At 38.3% G+C, this 18,569-nt stretch overlaps 1 protein-coding gene and 1 pseudogene across 1 annotated transcript; one reads left to right on the top strand and one right to left on the bottom strand.

The window, feature by feature from the left end:
• Positions 1-207: 207 nt before the first annotated feature.
• ddx19b (DEAD-box helicase 19b) lies at positions 208-12,036 on the top strand. The gene is made up of 12 exons (XM_016238967.1): positions 208-468; positions 597-652; positions 759-800; positions 895-1,030; positions 2,415-2,507; positions 4,234-4,336; positions 4,426-4,540; positions 4,732-4,909; positions 9,244-9,481; positions 9,575-9,737; positions 9,817-10,008; positions 11,573-12,036. The coding sequence occupies exons 1-12, from the start codon at positions 416-418 to the stop codon at positions 11,632-11,634; spliced, it is 1,431 nt and encodes a 476-aa protein (XP_016094453.1). The 5' UTR covers positions 208-415; the 3' UTR covers positions 11,635-12,036.
• A 3,589-nt stretch (positions 12,037-15,625) lies between these two features.
• LOC107555989 (tRNA pseudouridine synthase-like 1) overlaps positions 15,626-18,569 on the bottom strand; it is a 78,490-nt pseudogene continuing 75,546 nt past the window's right edge.

The raw sequence follows: 18,569 nt of genomic DNA, 5'->3' as shown, positions 1-18,569 counted from the left end.
GTCTGTCTCTGTGTGTCTGTCTGTCTGTGTGTGTGTATGTTTATGTGGTTTATGAGGACACAAATTTGTATAATAACATGGGTATGACATAGGTATTACAATGAGAAGGTGATTTATGAGGAGCACAAGTAGAGATTTTGCCCTGTCAGTGGATGCCGTTTCACGCCATGCATGTTACCCCTACAGCGGACTGTTTAAGAGGAACCAAGCGCAGACGAGCCTGTTTCCGGCCGGAGGTGTGAGTGTCGCACTCCATAAGCAGCGAGGACCGACACACGCCATTGTATGAATTTGTGCATTCGCGTCTTTTTTGTTTAGTTTTATTAAGGTTTTATGTGCAGTTAGATTTAACAGTCCCTTGTTAAATCATCGACTCCCGTTTTTAAGGACAAACATTTTATTTACAATTAAGGACATGGCATCAGATTCGTGGGCCCAGGCTGTCGATGAACAAGAAGCCGCAGCGTCCCCACAAGGATAGCTGACCAGACTCTGTGTGTGTGTGTGTGTTGAGTCGTTTTCTTTGTATTCGTAACATACTTGGCAATAAAGCTCTTTCTGACTTCTCACAGTCCTGATTTTCACTTTCATTTACAGATAGGCAACTTGCAAATAAATGAAAAAGATGACAAACCGAAAGCTGAAGCGAATGGTGAGAATTAAAACTTTTTAAGTTAGATGTGTGCGTGTATTGCTGTTGTGGAGTCTTATAATGAATGCTGTTGGTATTGTTTTTTTTCCTTATTTTTATTAATAAGGGGCAAAGACAGATGGAGAGAAGACGGAGGACGATGATAAAGGTGACGTTTACGGCAGAGTCATCACCGTGTCCTTCAATCTGAGTATGTGTATATTCTCCACATGAGAGGTAACTAAAGCTGATCTGAATTGCAGATGACAAGGCAGCACAGTCGCTACTGAATAAACTGATCCGCAGTAATCTAGTGAACACGACCAATCAAGTTGAAGTCCTTCAGAGGGATCCGACCTCTCCGCTGTACTCCGTCAAGTCGTTTGAAGAGCTACGATTGTGAGTTTGACTGTTTTCCCACTCCTGATTGTATTCCAGCTTTAAGTGACGTGACATTAGGGATGGGCGATATCTTATCGTTTGCGATATACCGGTAAAAATTCTCCACACGATAAGAATTCGTCTTCCCGCGATAATAACGATAAAGTCTAGTTGTTGACATATTTCTGTGAACGACTGTGTGGAGTGACGTGAAGAAAGGCGGACGTGAAATTGAGCAGCTCCTGAATCTGCAATCTGGAGCAGGTTTGGATAGGGCTGTACAGTGCGACAGAAACCGGTCTGAGCCTTGAGTAAATGTACTACAGTAGCACGTCTGCCACACAGTTTTACATGTGTATGAGTCGTTTACAAACCTGTTGTCCAACAAAGATATTCAGGGCTCTACAGTGTAACCGAAAACTACTGCGTGCGACTATGAAATAATATTTAGGAGCACCTGTGCGACTGACCCGTTCAGCATATTTGTGTTTGCGCTGAGGGAGCTTCAAATGTTCTAATATAGCCTACGTTCGTGTTTCTGCAGCGTTGAGTAATGTATCACAGACATATCCTCTCATTATAACAAAGTGTTGACGGGGTGTAAATAAGATATTCATTGTGCAGTGTAGAGAGCTTCGTCGATTATAATGGAGTTTTGTGAGATCGGGATAAACTAAGATGAGTGACAGCTTTTAATGATTATTAAGGGAGTTTGCAAATGTGATATTGATTTAATACAACCGTTCATTAAACAAGAAGTTAATATTAAGTGACGTATATTGTCTGACAACAACACAATTGCCTTATTTTGCTCTATTTCATCAACGAAAATTTTTTTTTTTTTTAAAGAAGTAACAGCTGAGCCGCTGCGCATCTCCATTCAAACACAGCGGTGATTCGTTTATGAATGAACTGCGTATTTAAACAAATCTAGTGAGTCAATGATTCAATTACCCATTCATAAAGACATTCACGTACTTCGTTCCTGAATTTCTTCACAGAAATTATCGTGATATATTTTTAAGCCCATTATCGCCCATTCCTACGTGACATGTGGCCAAGTATGGTGACTCATACTCGGAATCAGTGCTCTGCATTTAACCCATCCAAAGTGCGCGCACACACCGTGAACACACACCCGGAGCAGTGGGCAGCCATTTATGCTGCGGCGCCCGGGGAGCAGTTGGGGGTTCGGTGCCTTGCTCAAGGGCACCTCAGTCGTGGTATTGAAGGTGGGAGAGAGCGCTGTACATTCACTCCCCCCACCTACAATCTTTTGGTGGGGGGAGTCATAACCTTTGGGTTATGAGTCCAACTCTCTAACCCTTAGGCCACGACTTCCCCTTAACGAGCCAGACTGGCATGAATTTGTCCTGTGGTTTTTTTTTTTTTTTCTTGCCAGGAAACCTCAGCTACTGCAAGGAGTGTATGCCATGGGTTTCAACAGGCCCTCCAAAATCCAGGAGACCGCATTGCCCATGATGCTCGCAGAACCGTAAGTTTATATACCCCCCCCCCCAATTTAAATCTAACTTAAAGGGGTCATATGATGCTGCTAAAAAAACTGTATTTTGTGTATTTGGTGTAATGAAATGTGTTTATGCGGTTTAAGGTTCAAAAAACACATTATTTTGTACATGCAACTTTACAGATCTTCTTCATGCACCAAGAGCTTATAACACTCCAAAGAGAAAGGAAAAATTTAAATCGCATCATATGACCCCTTTAATGCAGTGCCCAACAGAATTTCTATTTTTTTTTTAGAAATTAGATTAAGATTACTAGAAACTAGATTAAAATGGCTGATTTCGTAGCCGTGATGTCCAGAATTTTGTGGAGAGTTTGCAATATTGTTTTTATAATTAAGTGAGCACATTATGTATAACACACACACATTTTTGCGTTTGTCACAGAAAATGTTTCATCAAATTCTGAAACAACTTTTAAACAATTTTTTGTTGTTGTTGCTATTAAAATAGAAAAACTGAAATGGTGCTGAAATAAAAGATGCAAGTTTAAAAAAAAAATCTACTACAGAAACTGAATCAAACGCAAAATAACATACCACACAGTCTTTTATGAATTAATATACAGATCTTAATTAAAGCTAATAAAGTTAGTCAGGAGCAAGGTTTATTATAATTTTTTTTTTTATATATAAAAATTTACAAGAAATGGTTATATTAGGCTGCTGTATGACCTGGTGCTTAGGATCAAATGCATGGATACACATTAAGATTAATGTTTTCTATGCGTGCTTCAGCCGTCTGTCAGTCGTGTTTGCACCGCATTGGGTTCTTGTGCATCAAGCATGTTTCTGCATTTTTGCTCATTCATGTTTCTTTTTCAGACTAATATGTCAGACTTTTCAAAGAGAAAGGAAAAATTTAAATCGCATCATATGACCCCTTTAATGCAGTGCCCAACAGAATTTCTATTTTTTTTTTAGAAATTAGATTAAGATTACTAGAAACTAGATTAAAATGGCTGATTTCGTAGCCGTGATGTCCAGAATTTTGTGGAGAGTTTGCAATATTGTTTTTATAATTAAGTGAGCACATTATGTATAACACACACACATTTTTGCGTTTGTCACAGAAAATGTTTCATCAAATTCTGAAACAACGTTTAAACAATTTTTTGTTGTTGTTTCTATTAAAATAGAAAAACTGAAATGGTGCTGAAATAAAAGATGCAAGTTTAAAAAAAAAAAAATCTACTACAGAAACTGAATCAAACGCAAAATAACATACCACACAGTCTTTTATGAATTAATATACAGATCTTAATTAAAGCTAATAAAGTTAGTCAGGAGCAAGGTTTATTATAAATTTTTTTTTTTTTTTATAAAAATTTACAAGAAATGGTTATATTAGGCTGCTGTATGACCTGGTGCTTAGGATCAAATGCATGGATACACATTAAGATTAATGTTTTCTATGCGTGCTTCAGCCGTCTGTCAGTCATGTTTGCACCGCATTGGGTTCTTGTGCATCAAGCATGTTTCTGCACTTTTGCTCATTCATGTTTCTTTTTCAGACTAATATGTCAGACTTTTAATTTTTTTTTTTTTTTTGCAATTTATTTTGTGGTTAAATGGTGAATTATGCAGGATCCAAATGATCCAAAAAATGTGACATTATGATCACTGAATTGTGAATAACTGGAGGGACTGTTAACGAGAGCTGAGTTTTGAACACATCATATCCTTTCCTGTCCAGTCCACAGAATCTGATCGCTCAGTCTCAGTCAGGCACGGGTAAAACAGCTGCCTTTGTGCTGGCCATGTTAAGTCACGTGGACCCTGAAAACAAATGGCCTCAGGTATGAAGTGCATCAGAAGCAGTGAATGTAATGCATGGAAATAATTCAGCTGTTTTAGTGTTAATGCCGCTCTGACTCTCTGTGTCCAGTGTATGTGTGTGTCCCCCACATACGAGCTCGCCCTACAGACGGGCAAGGTCATCGAACAGATGGGCAAATTTTACCCTGAAGTCCAACTGGTGTATGCCATCAGAGGAAACAAATGTAAGCTCTTATTTTAGAAGTTAAGATTTTCTGTACAATTCTCTAGTAACATGATATCTGGAATATGTATATTACGGCATGTTTGATTTTTAATTGTTGACTCCATGATGTCACTATCAAAGGCTAACTACGTATTTATTATGCAGGAGTAGCTTGTAATTGTGCGTGTTGTCGTGTGTTGTTTGGTCCAGTGGAGCGGGGAACAAAATTACAGGAACAGATCGTGATTGGCACTCCTGGCACTGTTTTGGATTGGTGCCAGAAGCTTAAATTCATCGACCCCAGGAAGATCAAGGTGTTCGTCCTGGATGAAGCTGATGTCATGATCGCCACACAGGGCCATCAAGACCAGAGCATTCGTATCCAGAGGTACAGGATTTCTCTCATAGTTTGCTAAATGTCTACAGTGGGCTCTAAAAGTCCATTATTATTCATTTTTGAATTGGTTATGACAATGCATAAAATATATAAATTTTCTGTATTGTTCTGGACATACGAGTAAGTCAAATATAGGGCCCTTTGAAATGTTTTATATTTGTGACCCTGGACCACAAAATCAATCATAAGGATAAATTTTTCGAAATTAAGATTTATACATCATATTTGGCAGAGATACAACTATTTGAAAATCTGGAATCTGAGGGTGCAAAAAAAAATTAAAAAATACTGAGATAATTGCCTTTAAAGGGGTCATATGGTGTTGCTAAGAAGAACATTATGTTGTGTATTTGGTGTAATGAAATGTTTATGCGGTTTAAGGTTCAAAAAAAGAAATTATTTTCCACATACTGTACATTATTGTTTCTCCTCCGCCTTTCCGAAACGTGTCAATTTTTACAAAGCTCATCAGTCTGAAAAGCGAGGTGTGCTGTGATTGGCCAGCTATCCAGTGCGTTGTGATTGGCCGAATACCTCAAGCGTGTGACGTAAATGTTACGCCCCTTACCATACTGTGATGCTCTGTCCGGCCGGAGCGATGAGAAAAAAACATGAAAACCCATTATAAACGAGGCATTTGTTGCATCCAGTGGGGACATAATTACTGATTATAATGACTTATACTGTCTTTTGTTGCGTTGCATCGCGCCGCGTAAACATAAAACCATGTCTGCATTTGTGATCGGAGAAATGACAAACAACAAGTGCTACTCTACACTGCTCAAAACTCGCGTTTGAATCATCAGTGGCAAATTCTTTATATATAAAAACCGTACTTGCAGTCTGAGAGTCAGAACAGCCGGCATTGTAGTCTACTCTTCCAGGATCAGGGAGATAAAATGCACTGCACACATCTGAATATTTGGGTTGAACTGTTCTGGAACAGGGTTGTAAATACAACTTAACCACTGATTTCTAGTCGTGTCCTCTTTTGGAAGACCAAACAAAGTAGTTTCGCTTTCACAACGAAATGCACAGAGCCTTCACGACATGGCGGCGGCAACAACAATACTACAGCGAGAATAAAAGTTACGCCGCCTTTCTTTGCGTGAACATTTGGGCGGCATTATGCAAATAGTGAGGTAGATATGTGGGGGCGTGTTAGAACGAGCCATTTTAGGTAGGTGTGGCTGACTCTTAACTTTTATAAAGAATATCTCTTTGGATTTGAGACTTTAGTCTTTGCAACTTTACAGATCTTCTTTATGCACCAAGAGCTTGTAACACTCCAAAGAGAAAGAAAAACTTGAAATCGCATCATATGACCCCTTTAAAGTTGTTCAAATGAAATTCTTAGCGTTGTATATTATTAATCAAAAATTGCGTTTTAATATTTATGGTAGGAAATTTACAAAATATCTTCATGGAACATGATCTTTACTTAATATGCTAATGATTTTTGCCATAAAATAAAAATCAATAATTTTGACCCATACAATGTATTTTGGGCTATTGCTACAAATATGCCCGTGCTACTTATGACTGGTTTTGTGGTCCAGGGTCACATTTAATAATTTAATACAAATATAATATAATACAAACTTAACAAAAATGGTGAAAGGCAAAAACATTAATTAGTCTTCTAAAAAAAAAAAAAATTTTTTTTTGTTCATTTAAAACATTCTGTCGGGGGAAAAAAGTGATTGAAAGTTTATTGGAGTAAATGAAGTCGAGGAGTCTATTCCATCAATTAGGGATGCTCCGATCCGCCTTTTTTTGCCTCCGATACCGATTCCGATACCTAGGGTTCAGTATTGGCCGATTCCGATCCGATACCAGTGAAGTCTTTTTTTTCCCCCTCATTTAAATAAATATAGAATTTATATATCTCTGTGTGTGGAACTGATAATCATTCTTTCACAATCTACTAGATACAGACTACTTCATTATAAATAAAATAAACAAATATGAAAAAATATAGGCCTATGTATATTTATAATCTGACAAAAATGTATCATAAACTAGGTTAGTGGATAATTCGGCAGCAAAAGTTATTCTAGAAAAATCAGTGCACAATCATTTTAGAAATCCAAACATTTAGTGAAAAACAATATTTTGTGGAGAACAAATAAGTGTTGCACTAAATATGGTAAAATGTTACACATTGCTATTTGTATTATAAAATCCATTCATTAAAACTTTCATGAATGTAAGTATATACTATAAAATTAAAATACATTTATTTTAAATGTATAGCATATTTTTTAATAAGGCAACAACATATGACAGATACGATAGGACAAAACAAATACAGTGCAGCATGAACTGTTTTTATACAGTCAACCCTCAACAGACACCGTGGCAATTGAATCGCCATTGGCTAGTATATTTTTTTGTTTACTCGCCAGACTGAAAAACTATACTATCTATCTATCTATCTATCTATATATATATATAGTGTTATGTGTTATGCCATTTATATAATATTTGTAAAATGGTACAGCTTTTTAAATATCTGAAAGTACACTCTTAATATCAGTCAGTCAAGCATTATAATAGAATAATTAAGTATTATTTAATAATAGAAGTTTAGTAATTAGAATTAAAACTTGGTAACCATAACTTAGGGCTGGTGCTTTTTTTTGTCATTCAGTGTTCCTGTAAAAACACGAACAATAATACTGATAAGATATTATTAGTATTATTATTATCATACGAATTCTACTAATAAGAACAATATAAAAACGCACTAAGGATTAATGAGCTACTGGATTCATGAATATTAATCAGATTGTGTGCGTTTGCTCGAACGGATTCGCTGAAATCAAAACACGGATGATAATAGGTGAGCACCAGCCAATGAGATTGTCGTTTGTGCATTAGTTCCGCCTACTACAGGAAAACCCGGCAGTTCTTAAAAGCTGAAGAATTCCAAAGGAACAGTTATTTTTACAGGAAAATACAACAAAGTATATCGTTTACATGTAGCGCATCAATTCAGCATGTTATGTAAGACTCTCGCTCGCTCTGTGTGTGTGAGAGAAAGTGACGGCGAGTCGTGCGCCTTCACACTAGAAACACATTACGCCAAATACACACACACAGGTGCGCTGCGCATCCATTCAGATGAACTGATAAATATCACGGATCGCTTGACGGAGAGTGAAACTCTGAAGTGCTCAGTCAGAGTGTTCTGTGAGTGAAAATATATCTGTGCTAATCATAATCAGCATCCAACTCACACACTGGCAAGTAAAATATGATAATTTATTAGCCATTGGCTAATATTAGACATCATTTAGTCGCCCAGAGTGAAGATTTAGTCGCATATGCGAGTGATTTACTTGCAATATAGAGGGTTGACCGTCTATGAGCATGAAGCACTTACAATGTGCACACATTAAGCGCTTCGTGTTAAAAACTGCAAAGCACAAAGGGAAGATAAATTGATGCGTAGTGTATTATATCTGTGCAACAGTTATTGAGCCTTTCTTTTAACAGTTTTAAATTTCAGTTACTGTGCACGTTAAAAACTATTTACAGTCTTTTCTACACCCGTGTTTTGTTCTCACAGACACCCGGTAGCAAGTAACAAAACATTAAACTCCGGCAAGAAGATAAAGTCCTTTTTGCAAAATCATAGACATGTATTTACAAATCAAGTATAATGGGAACACAGAATGATCTCGGAGCGAGCTTTACCGAGCTGACTGCTGTAACAGAACGCGAGCAGGGTTTAAAGGCTGAACGAATGACTGACAGCCACAGCGGAGAAAAGAGTTTGTGTGAACTTTAATATAAGGACTTAAATATTCATATGTTGCTCACATTTAGCTATAATATGGCTTCAGAAGTAGCAGAATAATTCACACAATCGGGAAAAAAAAAATCTCGGATTTGGATTGGCTCTCTGATCGATACCCGATCCGAGAAAAATGGCACTATCGGAGCCGATACCCGATATGAATATCGGATCGGCACATCCCTACCATCAACTCCTATCCAAAAAATCTAGAATTGAACACCCCTAATTAAGTGTACAGCCCTACTTTTTTTCATCCAAAATTTGCAGTTCATCCACAGTTTCTTTTTTTGTCTTTCCCACCACCCCCCATTTCAACTTTTGACTCATTGCTATATTTAAATTGGTGCTGTTTATAAATTTCTGTTTCACTAGTAATCTTTAACTTTTGGGACCCCAATGTAAATATTTCATAAATTGAGGGTTTTATCAGCCAAGGACATTGCTTTATATATTGTATATTATATATTGGTTTTGAATTTTAGAATGAAAGTATCACAACCTGTTGTTCTTGTTTTTACAGGATGCTTCCTAAAACTTGCCAGATGCTGCTGTTCTCTGCCACATTTGAAGACACCGTGTGGAACTTCGCAAAGAGGATTGTTCCCGACCCCAACATCATTAAACTGAAGCGCGAGGAGGAAACTCTAGACACCATCAAGCAGTACTACGTCATCTGCAACAGCAAGGAGGAGAAATTCCAGGCTTTGTGCAACATCTACGGAGCCATTACTATCGCACAGGCCATGATCTTCTGCCACGTAAGTGCAATATCATTTGTTGATATTGAGGTGTTATTTCAGAGTACAACCGAAAGAAGTAGTAATGCATGACCATGAAATTTGCCATCACAGACCAGGAAAACCGCCGGGTGGCTGGCAGGAGAGCTGTCCAGAGAAGGCCACCAGGTGGCGCTGCTCAGTGGCGAGATGCAGGTGGAACAGAGGGCAGCGGTCATCGAACGTTTTCGCGATGGCAAGGAGAAGGTTCTCGTTACCACTAATGTCTGTGCTAGAGGTATGACCGCTATACCTACAATCTCATCTTTAGTTCAGGCTAAGCAGATTTTGCCTGATGGCTTCGTTTCTTTTACCAGGTATTGATGTGGAGCAAGTTTCAGTCGTCATCAACTTTGATCTGCCAGTGGACAAGGATGGAAACCCTGACAATGAGACGTATTTGCACAGAATCGGGCGCACTGGGCGATTTGGCAAGAGGGGGTTGGCGATAAACATGGTGGACAGCAGATTTAGCATGAACATCCTCGACCGCATCCAGGAGCACTTCAGTAAGTTCATAAAAACCAAACAAATGAATGTCCTGGATTAAGCTCTATCAGCAGCAGAAGTTGCGTTAGACTTTAATATCGTCCGTCATTTTGATGGACAGGGTTGTAAAAATTCTGTCATAATTAGGGTTGGATATCGAAAACCGGTTTCAGACTTCCAAGAACCAGGTATTCGATAAGACGCATGCTTTTCGATTCTACTTAACGATTCCTGCGTTCGCATTTTAATTTGATTTAAAACGGTTAAGTGCAGGAACGGAAAGAACTTGCGCCTTGTTTGAGTGCAGCACGAGCACAGAGAACAGCGGTCTCCGTGTGAGTTCCCAGGTTCCCACTTGTGCGTGTTAGAGGCAATGGCAGCAGGCTTCATTGCACAGAATATGCGCTGTGAGACACGTGCGCATTTCTTTAGTGTGTGTTTCCACCCGCCGTCTTTTACCTAGTTATGCTTTTATTTATGCTGTTTGAAATGCAGTACGTATTAGATGCACAAAATCACATGCTGATACTGAAAGTAGTTTTTGTTTATCATTTGTGTTGTCTTTCCCCGTTTATTTATATTTGCTTGTATGTTTTGAAGCTATATATTTGGTTAAATTCTTAACAGTTGTTTTGATTTATTATTTATTTGTAATTATTTTTAAAAGTAGCCCGCTTATATAATTTATTACGAATGCACAAAATAAATTTGAGATCAAATTAATATAAAAATGTAGCCATGTGCCGTAATATTAAAAATTGAGGATGAGACGCACTGTGATATCGAATTGAAATCCAAATCGAATCATGAAACCAGCGACTATTCACACCCCAATGCACACATTACAAGATCTGAAAATCGCAGCACATCACACACCGCAAGGTTATTAAAGTTTATGAGCACCTCGCGTGATCTCGCTTCGTCTTGCATAGCAGATTGTTGTTTACATTTCCACAGCTAATGTTTACTAGCAGCTAATTTGTTAGCTAGTGCACTATTTTCACCTGGTAGGTTCAAAACTGAGGCGATTTCTTCTTAGCTCCTCTCTTTGTCCATATGGTTTTGGTAAGGCAGCTAGTTTAACGGTCAACATATTAGCTTTAGTTGAAAGTACTCAACGTAATTATAGTCGTAATCCTCCTGATTTTAAAATCCTAAATATTGGGGCACCCCTGATGCGTCACGGATCGGGATGTTTAAGATTTGGTCTGTAAATGCCTCATTGCCAGATAATCTGGGTTGAACATCAAAACTGACTGAGGTCGTTGACTATTATATTATTATTATTATTATTATTATTATTACATTATATCATTTTTTGACCATGTAGTAATTTTTATTTTTTTATATTTTTTTTTGAACAGTGTCTTAATGTTAGAATGTATAATGGTTTCAACTAACAAATATTTATTTTTATTTTCTTTCTCTCTCCGAGATCAACGTTTCACAGCTGCTGCTGAAAGAACTTAGCTTTTAAACCAGGAGGACCATTCCATAATTTAACTTGCATCCATGCCTCTATTTATTGCCATGTTTTCATGATTCAGAATGTGGGTTAATTCAATTATCTGTTTCCTATTGCAGATAAGAAAATCGAGAAGCTGGACACAGATGATTTGGATGAAATCGAGAAAATTGCCAACTGAGCGGCCGTCTTGGTTCTTCTAATAGGACTGTGCTCGCGCTACGTTTTAAATCAGAGGCTGGAAGCAGAGCTGTGCCAGAGAGGATGTTTACATGTGGAGCAGTTTTATCTCAGATGGGGTTTTTATAGGTTTTGTTTAAACAAATTTCACTCTTTGTACTTGTTAATACATTTTGAATGTCTAGTCTTAACGTCACGTGTACGGGAATGCTACAGCAGCGGTCTGGGATAGAGGCACGAGGAATATGCCTTTCAATATACACAATTTCATCATGAACCTTTTAAATTGACTTTGCCTTCACACAAAGCGTTATATTGAGTTCCAACATGGGACTCCAAACCAAGGACTCATATTGTCATAATTGCGGATGAGATTTTTGTGGAACGAGCTGAATTTTCTATCACAAGCGTGCTATATTGAGTTCCAACATGGGACTCCAAACCAAGGACTCATATTGTCGTAATTGCGGATGAGATTTTTGTGGAACGAGCTGAATTTTCTATCACAAGCGTGCTGCGCTTAATGAAAAACGAGCTTTTTCAGTCAAGTTTGTGTTGTGTGAACTCTGGGTGCAGCTACATGTGATTTGGTGACACTCCAAACTAGGAGTCAAAATGCAGGGTTTATTTAACATATTGAGAGATTGCTGTTATTGTGTTATACATTAATACTTGATACCTCATGACATTGCTACAGAAGGGATGCTGGCAGTTATTGGCTTCGAATTAAACCGAAACGGTTGCCAAAATCCTTTTATTGGTAGGAAATTATGCAAAAGCCAAAGATTCGTGCCTCCATTGGATTTGCCAGTATTTAACATGGAATGACACAAACAGATCTATTCATCGTGTACAAATAGTCATATTAAATAAGTACAAAGAGTGAAACCGTTGCTATATTTAACATATGCAGTGTAAAGAAAGCAGATGCGTTGCGGCATTCGTTGTAAGAGTGCTCCGGAGCCGAAGCATTATTTGTGTTCCCAGTCCCAGACTCCATTGAATTGGAAATCATCATGTTCTCGTACACAAATGCAACCGAAGGCTGTGCCACATTCCCATTTGCAGCCGCCTTAAAAATGTAAAAGGCAGATGTGAGCGCATCCTCTACAATCTCACTGTATTCTTCAGGGTAGCCGTAGCAAATGATTATTTTATATTATGGGACATTTTAATTTAACCACTCGAAACTCAACCGGCTCCATTATATATGCATTATGATAGACGTATATTTTATTAGTTGGTATGCGAGTAGTGAGGTTGGGGTAAAGTGTGTCAGTCGCATCTTTGAAGGGAAGACTTTTCTTAATTGATTAAATATATCTCCTGATGCCTTGTTAATTTTCTCAGTTTGGTTCAAGCTGTCAATCAAACCTGTTACAATGATATTAAATAGAGGGTTTTATTTTTTTGTTTGCAAACAAAATTTGAAATCTATGATTAAACTAAAGGACTGTCTAGGAACCAACACTTGATCTGGTGTCGCATCGAATAATAAATGGACTTGTCTCTGTTATCAGACATTCCTGCATAATCATTGCATTCTTTTATTAGTGTTTAACTGAAATGCCAACCGGATCTCATGAAAGCGCGTATAAATAGTAGCCAAATAAAAACGAAAACTTGTGGTATTGACACGCAAAAATGGACTTTGGCGTGTATATGCTACACGGTGGGTAGGTTTAGAGTTGGGTAGATGTCTATATTATCAATAGTACTTAAATATTTTTTATATATTTAAGGATACGTTTCATTGTGTATATATAGAGTGCTGAGAATTTTTTTTTGCCCCCTTCCTGTTTTTTTTTGCATATTTGTCACACAAAGATAACCAGAGTAAATACAAAATGCATTTTTGAAATAATGATTTCATTTACTAAAGGAAAAAGGCTGTCCAAACCTGCCTGGTACTACATGAAAAAGTAATTGCCCCCTAAATCTAATAACTGATTGTGCCACCCTTTGCAGCAACGACTGCAATCAAGTGTTTGCGATAACTGGCAATGAGTCTTTCACATCACTGTGGAGGAATTTTGGCCCGCTCTTCTTTGCAGAATTGTTTTAATTCAGCCGCATTGGAGGGTTTTCGGGCATGAATGGACTGTTTAAGGTCATGCCACAGCATCTCAATTGGATTTAAAGGGGTCATATGATGCGATTTCAATTTTTCCTTTCTCTTTGGAGTGTTACAAGCTCTTGGTGCATAAAGAAGATCTGTAAAGTTGCAAAGACTAAAGTCTCAAATCCAAAGAGATATTCTTTATAAAAGTTCGGAGTCAACCACGCCTACCTAAAACGGCTCGTTCTAACACGCCCCCACATGTCTACGTCGCTCTGTGGGAAGATTTGCATAACGCCGCCCAAATGTTCACGCAAAGAAAGAAGGCGTAACTTTTATTCTCGCTGTAGTTTTGTTGTTTCCGCCGCAATGTCGTAAAGACGCTGTGTGCATCGTTGTAAAAGCGAAACTACTTTGTTTGGTCTTCTAAAAGAGGATGATATCTGCTTCGTCATGCCTAGAGCTGATCCGTGCTGGTCGCTGAAGAAATACTACAACTTTGCGCTGTCGATCGCCGGATCGGCTTTCACCGTGGAAGAAGCGGAGTCCAGCCCGGAGTCGTCACATGTCCTTCCGGACGCTCCTTCTTCGAAATCGCCGGCCGCGCCATTTTCAAACCCGCCGGCTCAGCTCACTCTAGCCCGGCCTCAACTCCCTCTTTCCCGGCCACAGCTCACTCTAGCCCGGCCACAGCTCACTCTAGCCCGGCCACAGCTCACTCTAGCCTGGCCTCAGCTCCCTCTAGCCCGGCCACAGCTCACTCTAGCCCGGCCTCAGCTCACTCTAGCCCGGCCACAGCGCACGCTAAGCCGGGGGTTCCCCTCACGCTAGGCCGCTGTGTTTTTCGTTGTGAAAGCGAAACTACTTTGTTTGGTTTTCTAAAAGAGGACACAACTACAAATCAGTGGTTAAGTTGTATTTACAAAACTGTTCCAGAACACTTTAACCCAAGAGGAGAAACAATAATGCACAGTATGTGGAAAATAATGTGTTTTTTAACCTTAAACCGCATAAACACATTTCATTACACCAAATACACAAAATACTGTTCTTTTTAGCAGCATCATATGACCCCTTTAACTTTATCTTTGATAAAACTCTCCTATGGATGCCATTTTTTGCCCAGTCTCTTTCTTATTGTTGAATCATGAACACTGACCTTAATTGAGGCAAGTGAGGCCTGCAGTTCTTTGGATGTTGTTCTGGGTTCTTTTATGACCTCCTGGACGAGTTGTCGTTGTGCTCTTGGAGAATTTTGGTCTGCTGGCAACTCCTGGGAAGGCTCACCACTGTTCCAAGTTTTCTCCATTCGAGGATAATGGCTCTGACCATGGTTCACTGGAGTCCCAAAGCCTTAGAAATGGCTTTATAACCCTTTTCAGATACATGTCAACTGTTTTGATTCTCATCTGTTCTTGAATTTCTTTAGATCGTGGCATGATGTGTTGCTCTTTAAGCATGCTTCACTTTGTCAGACTGGTTCTATTTAAGTGATTTCTTGATTCAACAGGTCAGGCAGTATCAGGCCTCGGTGTGGCTAGTGAAATTTAACACAGCTTTCTAAAATAATGGGGTTAATCACTGTTCTTTCATGATTTAACAGGAGGGATCAAATAATTGTTCACGTAGGGCCAGGTCATCATTTAAAAACGGCATTTTGTATTTACTTGCATTATCTTTGTGTATTATTAAAATGTGTTTGATGATCTGAATCTTTTAAGTTAGACAAATATGCAAAAAATGTAAAAAACAGGAAGGGGGCAAAATCCTTTTCATGGCACTGACTATATATATATATATATAAACTATGTAAGTATGGTTTTGACAGGCAAGTGTTGGAGACAAGGGATACAAATAAGACTTTAATACATTTTTAAACATATTTACAATAGATATTGTTTCTTAATTGTCGATAATAATTTAAATAATTATATTACTTTTCAGCCAGCACGCAAGCCCCAAGATCTGTAAGGAACAAAAAAATATAAACCATATTTAATATTGATGTACTTTACGTAGTGACCTCTGTAAAATGCATGATCTTGTGGAGGAATGGATGGCTGAGAGAACATACTGTGTAGTGTGTACTGCAAACTGCACTGCATATTACTTGCTATTTAATCATGAAACAGCATGCATTATGTAACAAACAGCAGTAGAATTCTACACTCATCACACAAGCTTATTATTTTACATATTGAATTCAGCAAGTGCAGTCCAGTTTGCACTGTTTTGCGTTTTTAATCAAATTTTGTCAAAGAATGTGTTAAAATGGAGTGGAGGCTCAATTCAAGCACATTGCATTTTTGGCCAAATTGTTCTGTGCAGTGTTCTGTGATTGTACAGTTGACATGTACATTTACAATTTACATGTATAATGAGTAGAGCGATATTCTGAACATGACTTACCTGTATCGCTGTACTGTACATGGGTCAGAAACAGGCTGTGGGCTTGTGCCGTCAGGGTTTTGTGGGAAGGCCAGTGAATCTCGGGCTTCTAGCAGCTCTTGTATCTGACTAACAGACAATCTACCCTGACCGACGACAACCAGCACCCCCAGTCATCCTCCGCACCTGTGAGCGCTTTGATTACATGACTATTACTGTTACATAACATCAGCCATATTTCACCATCAAAGACTAATCGACTGAAATGAAATGAAACACTAGGAGGCAGACATCCTGTAAAGCAACATAAATATTATATTCATTAGGAAACAAAGCCAGTACTTACTTGTCTGTATTAAAAAGACCTACTTTTAAAAGTGAGCTGAATATCTCTGAAAGAAAATGAACAAAAATACAAATAGTAAGTCACCAAACGTGAACAAAACTCCACGTGTGCAGTGACTGAATGGGTGAAGAGTTAAGGCCTGACCTCTTTTGGGTTGTCTCCTTCACTCAGCATATTACTTCTGTCTAGCTGGTACAGTATTTCTTCCATTAAAACGAAATGTGCTATTCTGCCAAGTTGTCTGCATCAAATAAACAACTGTAGCTGCAGCAGGAGCACCGGATAACATCTCAAGCAGTGTTGGGGATAACGCAGGGGCGGCCTGGGACAAAAATTCAGCCCTAGCACTGTAGCCACACTGGCCCACATTACCACACAGACACACGCATTCACTACTTATATTTGTGTACAGATGGTGAAATAATATAAGCAGTACCATATATATAACAGATATTTAAACATGTAATGTATGTGTCTGGCAAACAATGCATGCTACTTTTTAAAGAGCACACGTTTATAACAAATTTACACATACAGTAAAAACAAAAGAAAAAGAATGTGAGGATGTTGTAGAGTCTGTGTGCTGTCTGTTTATGCCATTTGTCTGCTGTTACTGTCATTCTCTACAGTATGTTGTTCTTTGTTGTCACTGTCTGTCTGTTGGGTTTTTCCTACCTCTACCACACTCCTCCCTGTCTCTGCTTGGCCTACTGTAGCATCCCTCCTCACAGCACTGGTGTTGGAAAACCAGGGGTCTCTGGCTGTACTGATTCCAGCAACATTCTAGTTAATGAGCACAGTATATGACTTAAAAATTTCAGCAAAATATTTTTTCACTGACTGCTCTCAACATTGGAATACACATGAATACAAACAAGTAATAGCAAAAAAGGGAATAGAATATATAGCAAAAACTATAAATAGTAGCAGCAGTAAATCCTTTTTGATGTACAATTATTTGTGAATTAAAGTATGCTGAAGTGTTGAAGTGTGCGTGCGTGTGGCACAGGTTCCTCCTATCCTAAGAGTTAATTAATAGTTAATTAGATCCACATTATTAAGAAACTGGCAGCATCTGTATCAGGGTGTGTCTCTCTCATTGTGTCTTCCTACCTCCATGACACTTGACTCTGCAGTCCACCCTACCTAATGATTAATTGCATACTGTAAACGTATGTACTGTATGCATGCTCGATGTTTTATTTTAATATATGACTATCTACATATTCAAAGTAAAGTTCACTACAAATGTCTATAGTACTATGGCTATTGCTATAGGTTTTTGATATGTTAGACTATATTGCAAGTAGCCTACATCAGTTTTTACCCTAAGTCCCACTTTATCTGCTGATGCAATTGAGTAACAGGCTCGTTAACACTTAAGTTAACCAATTATCACGAAGCAATGACATTTTAAAATATACTGGGGTTCTATTCTAAGCTTACAACCGTTTAATACAATGTAGGCTACTGTCAAAAAAAAAAAAAAACAGGAGCTAACTGGCAGAAGTAGTGTGAAAATGAAATAAAGTTTCGTTCTTACCTCTGCGGCACTAAACAGTGTCATATAAATAAATATAAAAATTGAAGCAATTACAGCTGTATATAAGTATTTCTGTGTTTGTGTGTCTGTCTGTGTGTATGTACGTATGTGAGTGTTTTACTAATTGTCAGAGTTAAATTCTGCCTCATGTAAAATCTGTTGGAATTTTATTTTAACCTCTGAACGACGGCGTGGAGGAAGGCGTCTCAAAACCCCAGATAAACTTAAGAGAAAATGCTCGTCATCGTCTGGCTTATTATTAATTGCCTTCAGGACACAGCGCTGATATTCTGAGATATCTGGCTCAGACTTTCTCTTTGGAGCCAGAGTGCGACGCAAAGGTATTTCAGGTGTGCAGGGTGGTGGCACATCAGGGGAGTCAGGAGATCTAGGCTGTGTGTTGTTGGCCTGGGTTTGGGTTAGTGACAGGCATTGTGCATTCTCATCTGTTGTCTGTGAGAGAAAAATAATGTTAAAAAACATTAATAGCAATTTATTGATAACATATACTGCTGCTATTACTACTATTAATGATAGCCTAATAATTCATCTGACAGAAAAAAAACGTAAATAATTGCAATTTATTAAACAGATATAGCA

The sequence above is a fragment of the Sinocyclocheilus grahami genome, unplaced genomic scaffold (assembly GCF_001515645.1).
Source record: "Sinocyclocheilus grahami isolate Dianchi unplaced genomic scaffold, SAMN03320097.WGS_v1.1 scaffold552.1, whole genome shotgun sequence".
In the NCBI taxonomy this organism is placed as follows: domain Eukaryota; kingdom Metazoa; phylum Chordata; class Actinopteri; order Cypriniformes; family Cyprinidae; genus Sinocyclocheilus; species Sinocyclocheilus grahami.
The sequence above is the reverse complement of the archived record's forward strand: the minus strand, read 5'-3'. Positions and strand labels throughout refer to the sequence as shown.

Coding starts and splice junctions, on each gene's coding strand:
- ddx19b (XM_016238967.1), top strand. CDS start 416: ATGGCATCAGATTCGTGGGCCCAGGCTGTCGATGAACAAGAAGCCGCA. Junction 653..758: donor ACCGAAAGCTGAAGCGAATG/GTGAGAATTAAA, acceptor TTTATTAATAAG/GGGCAAAGACAGATGGAGAG. Junction 4,337..4,425: donor CTGAAAACAAATGGCCTCAG/GTATGAAGTGCA, acceptor CTCTGTGTCCAG/TGTATGTGTGTGTCCCCCAC.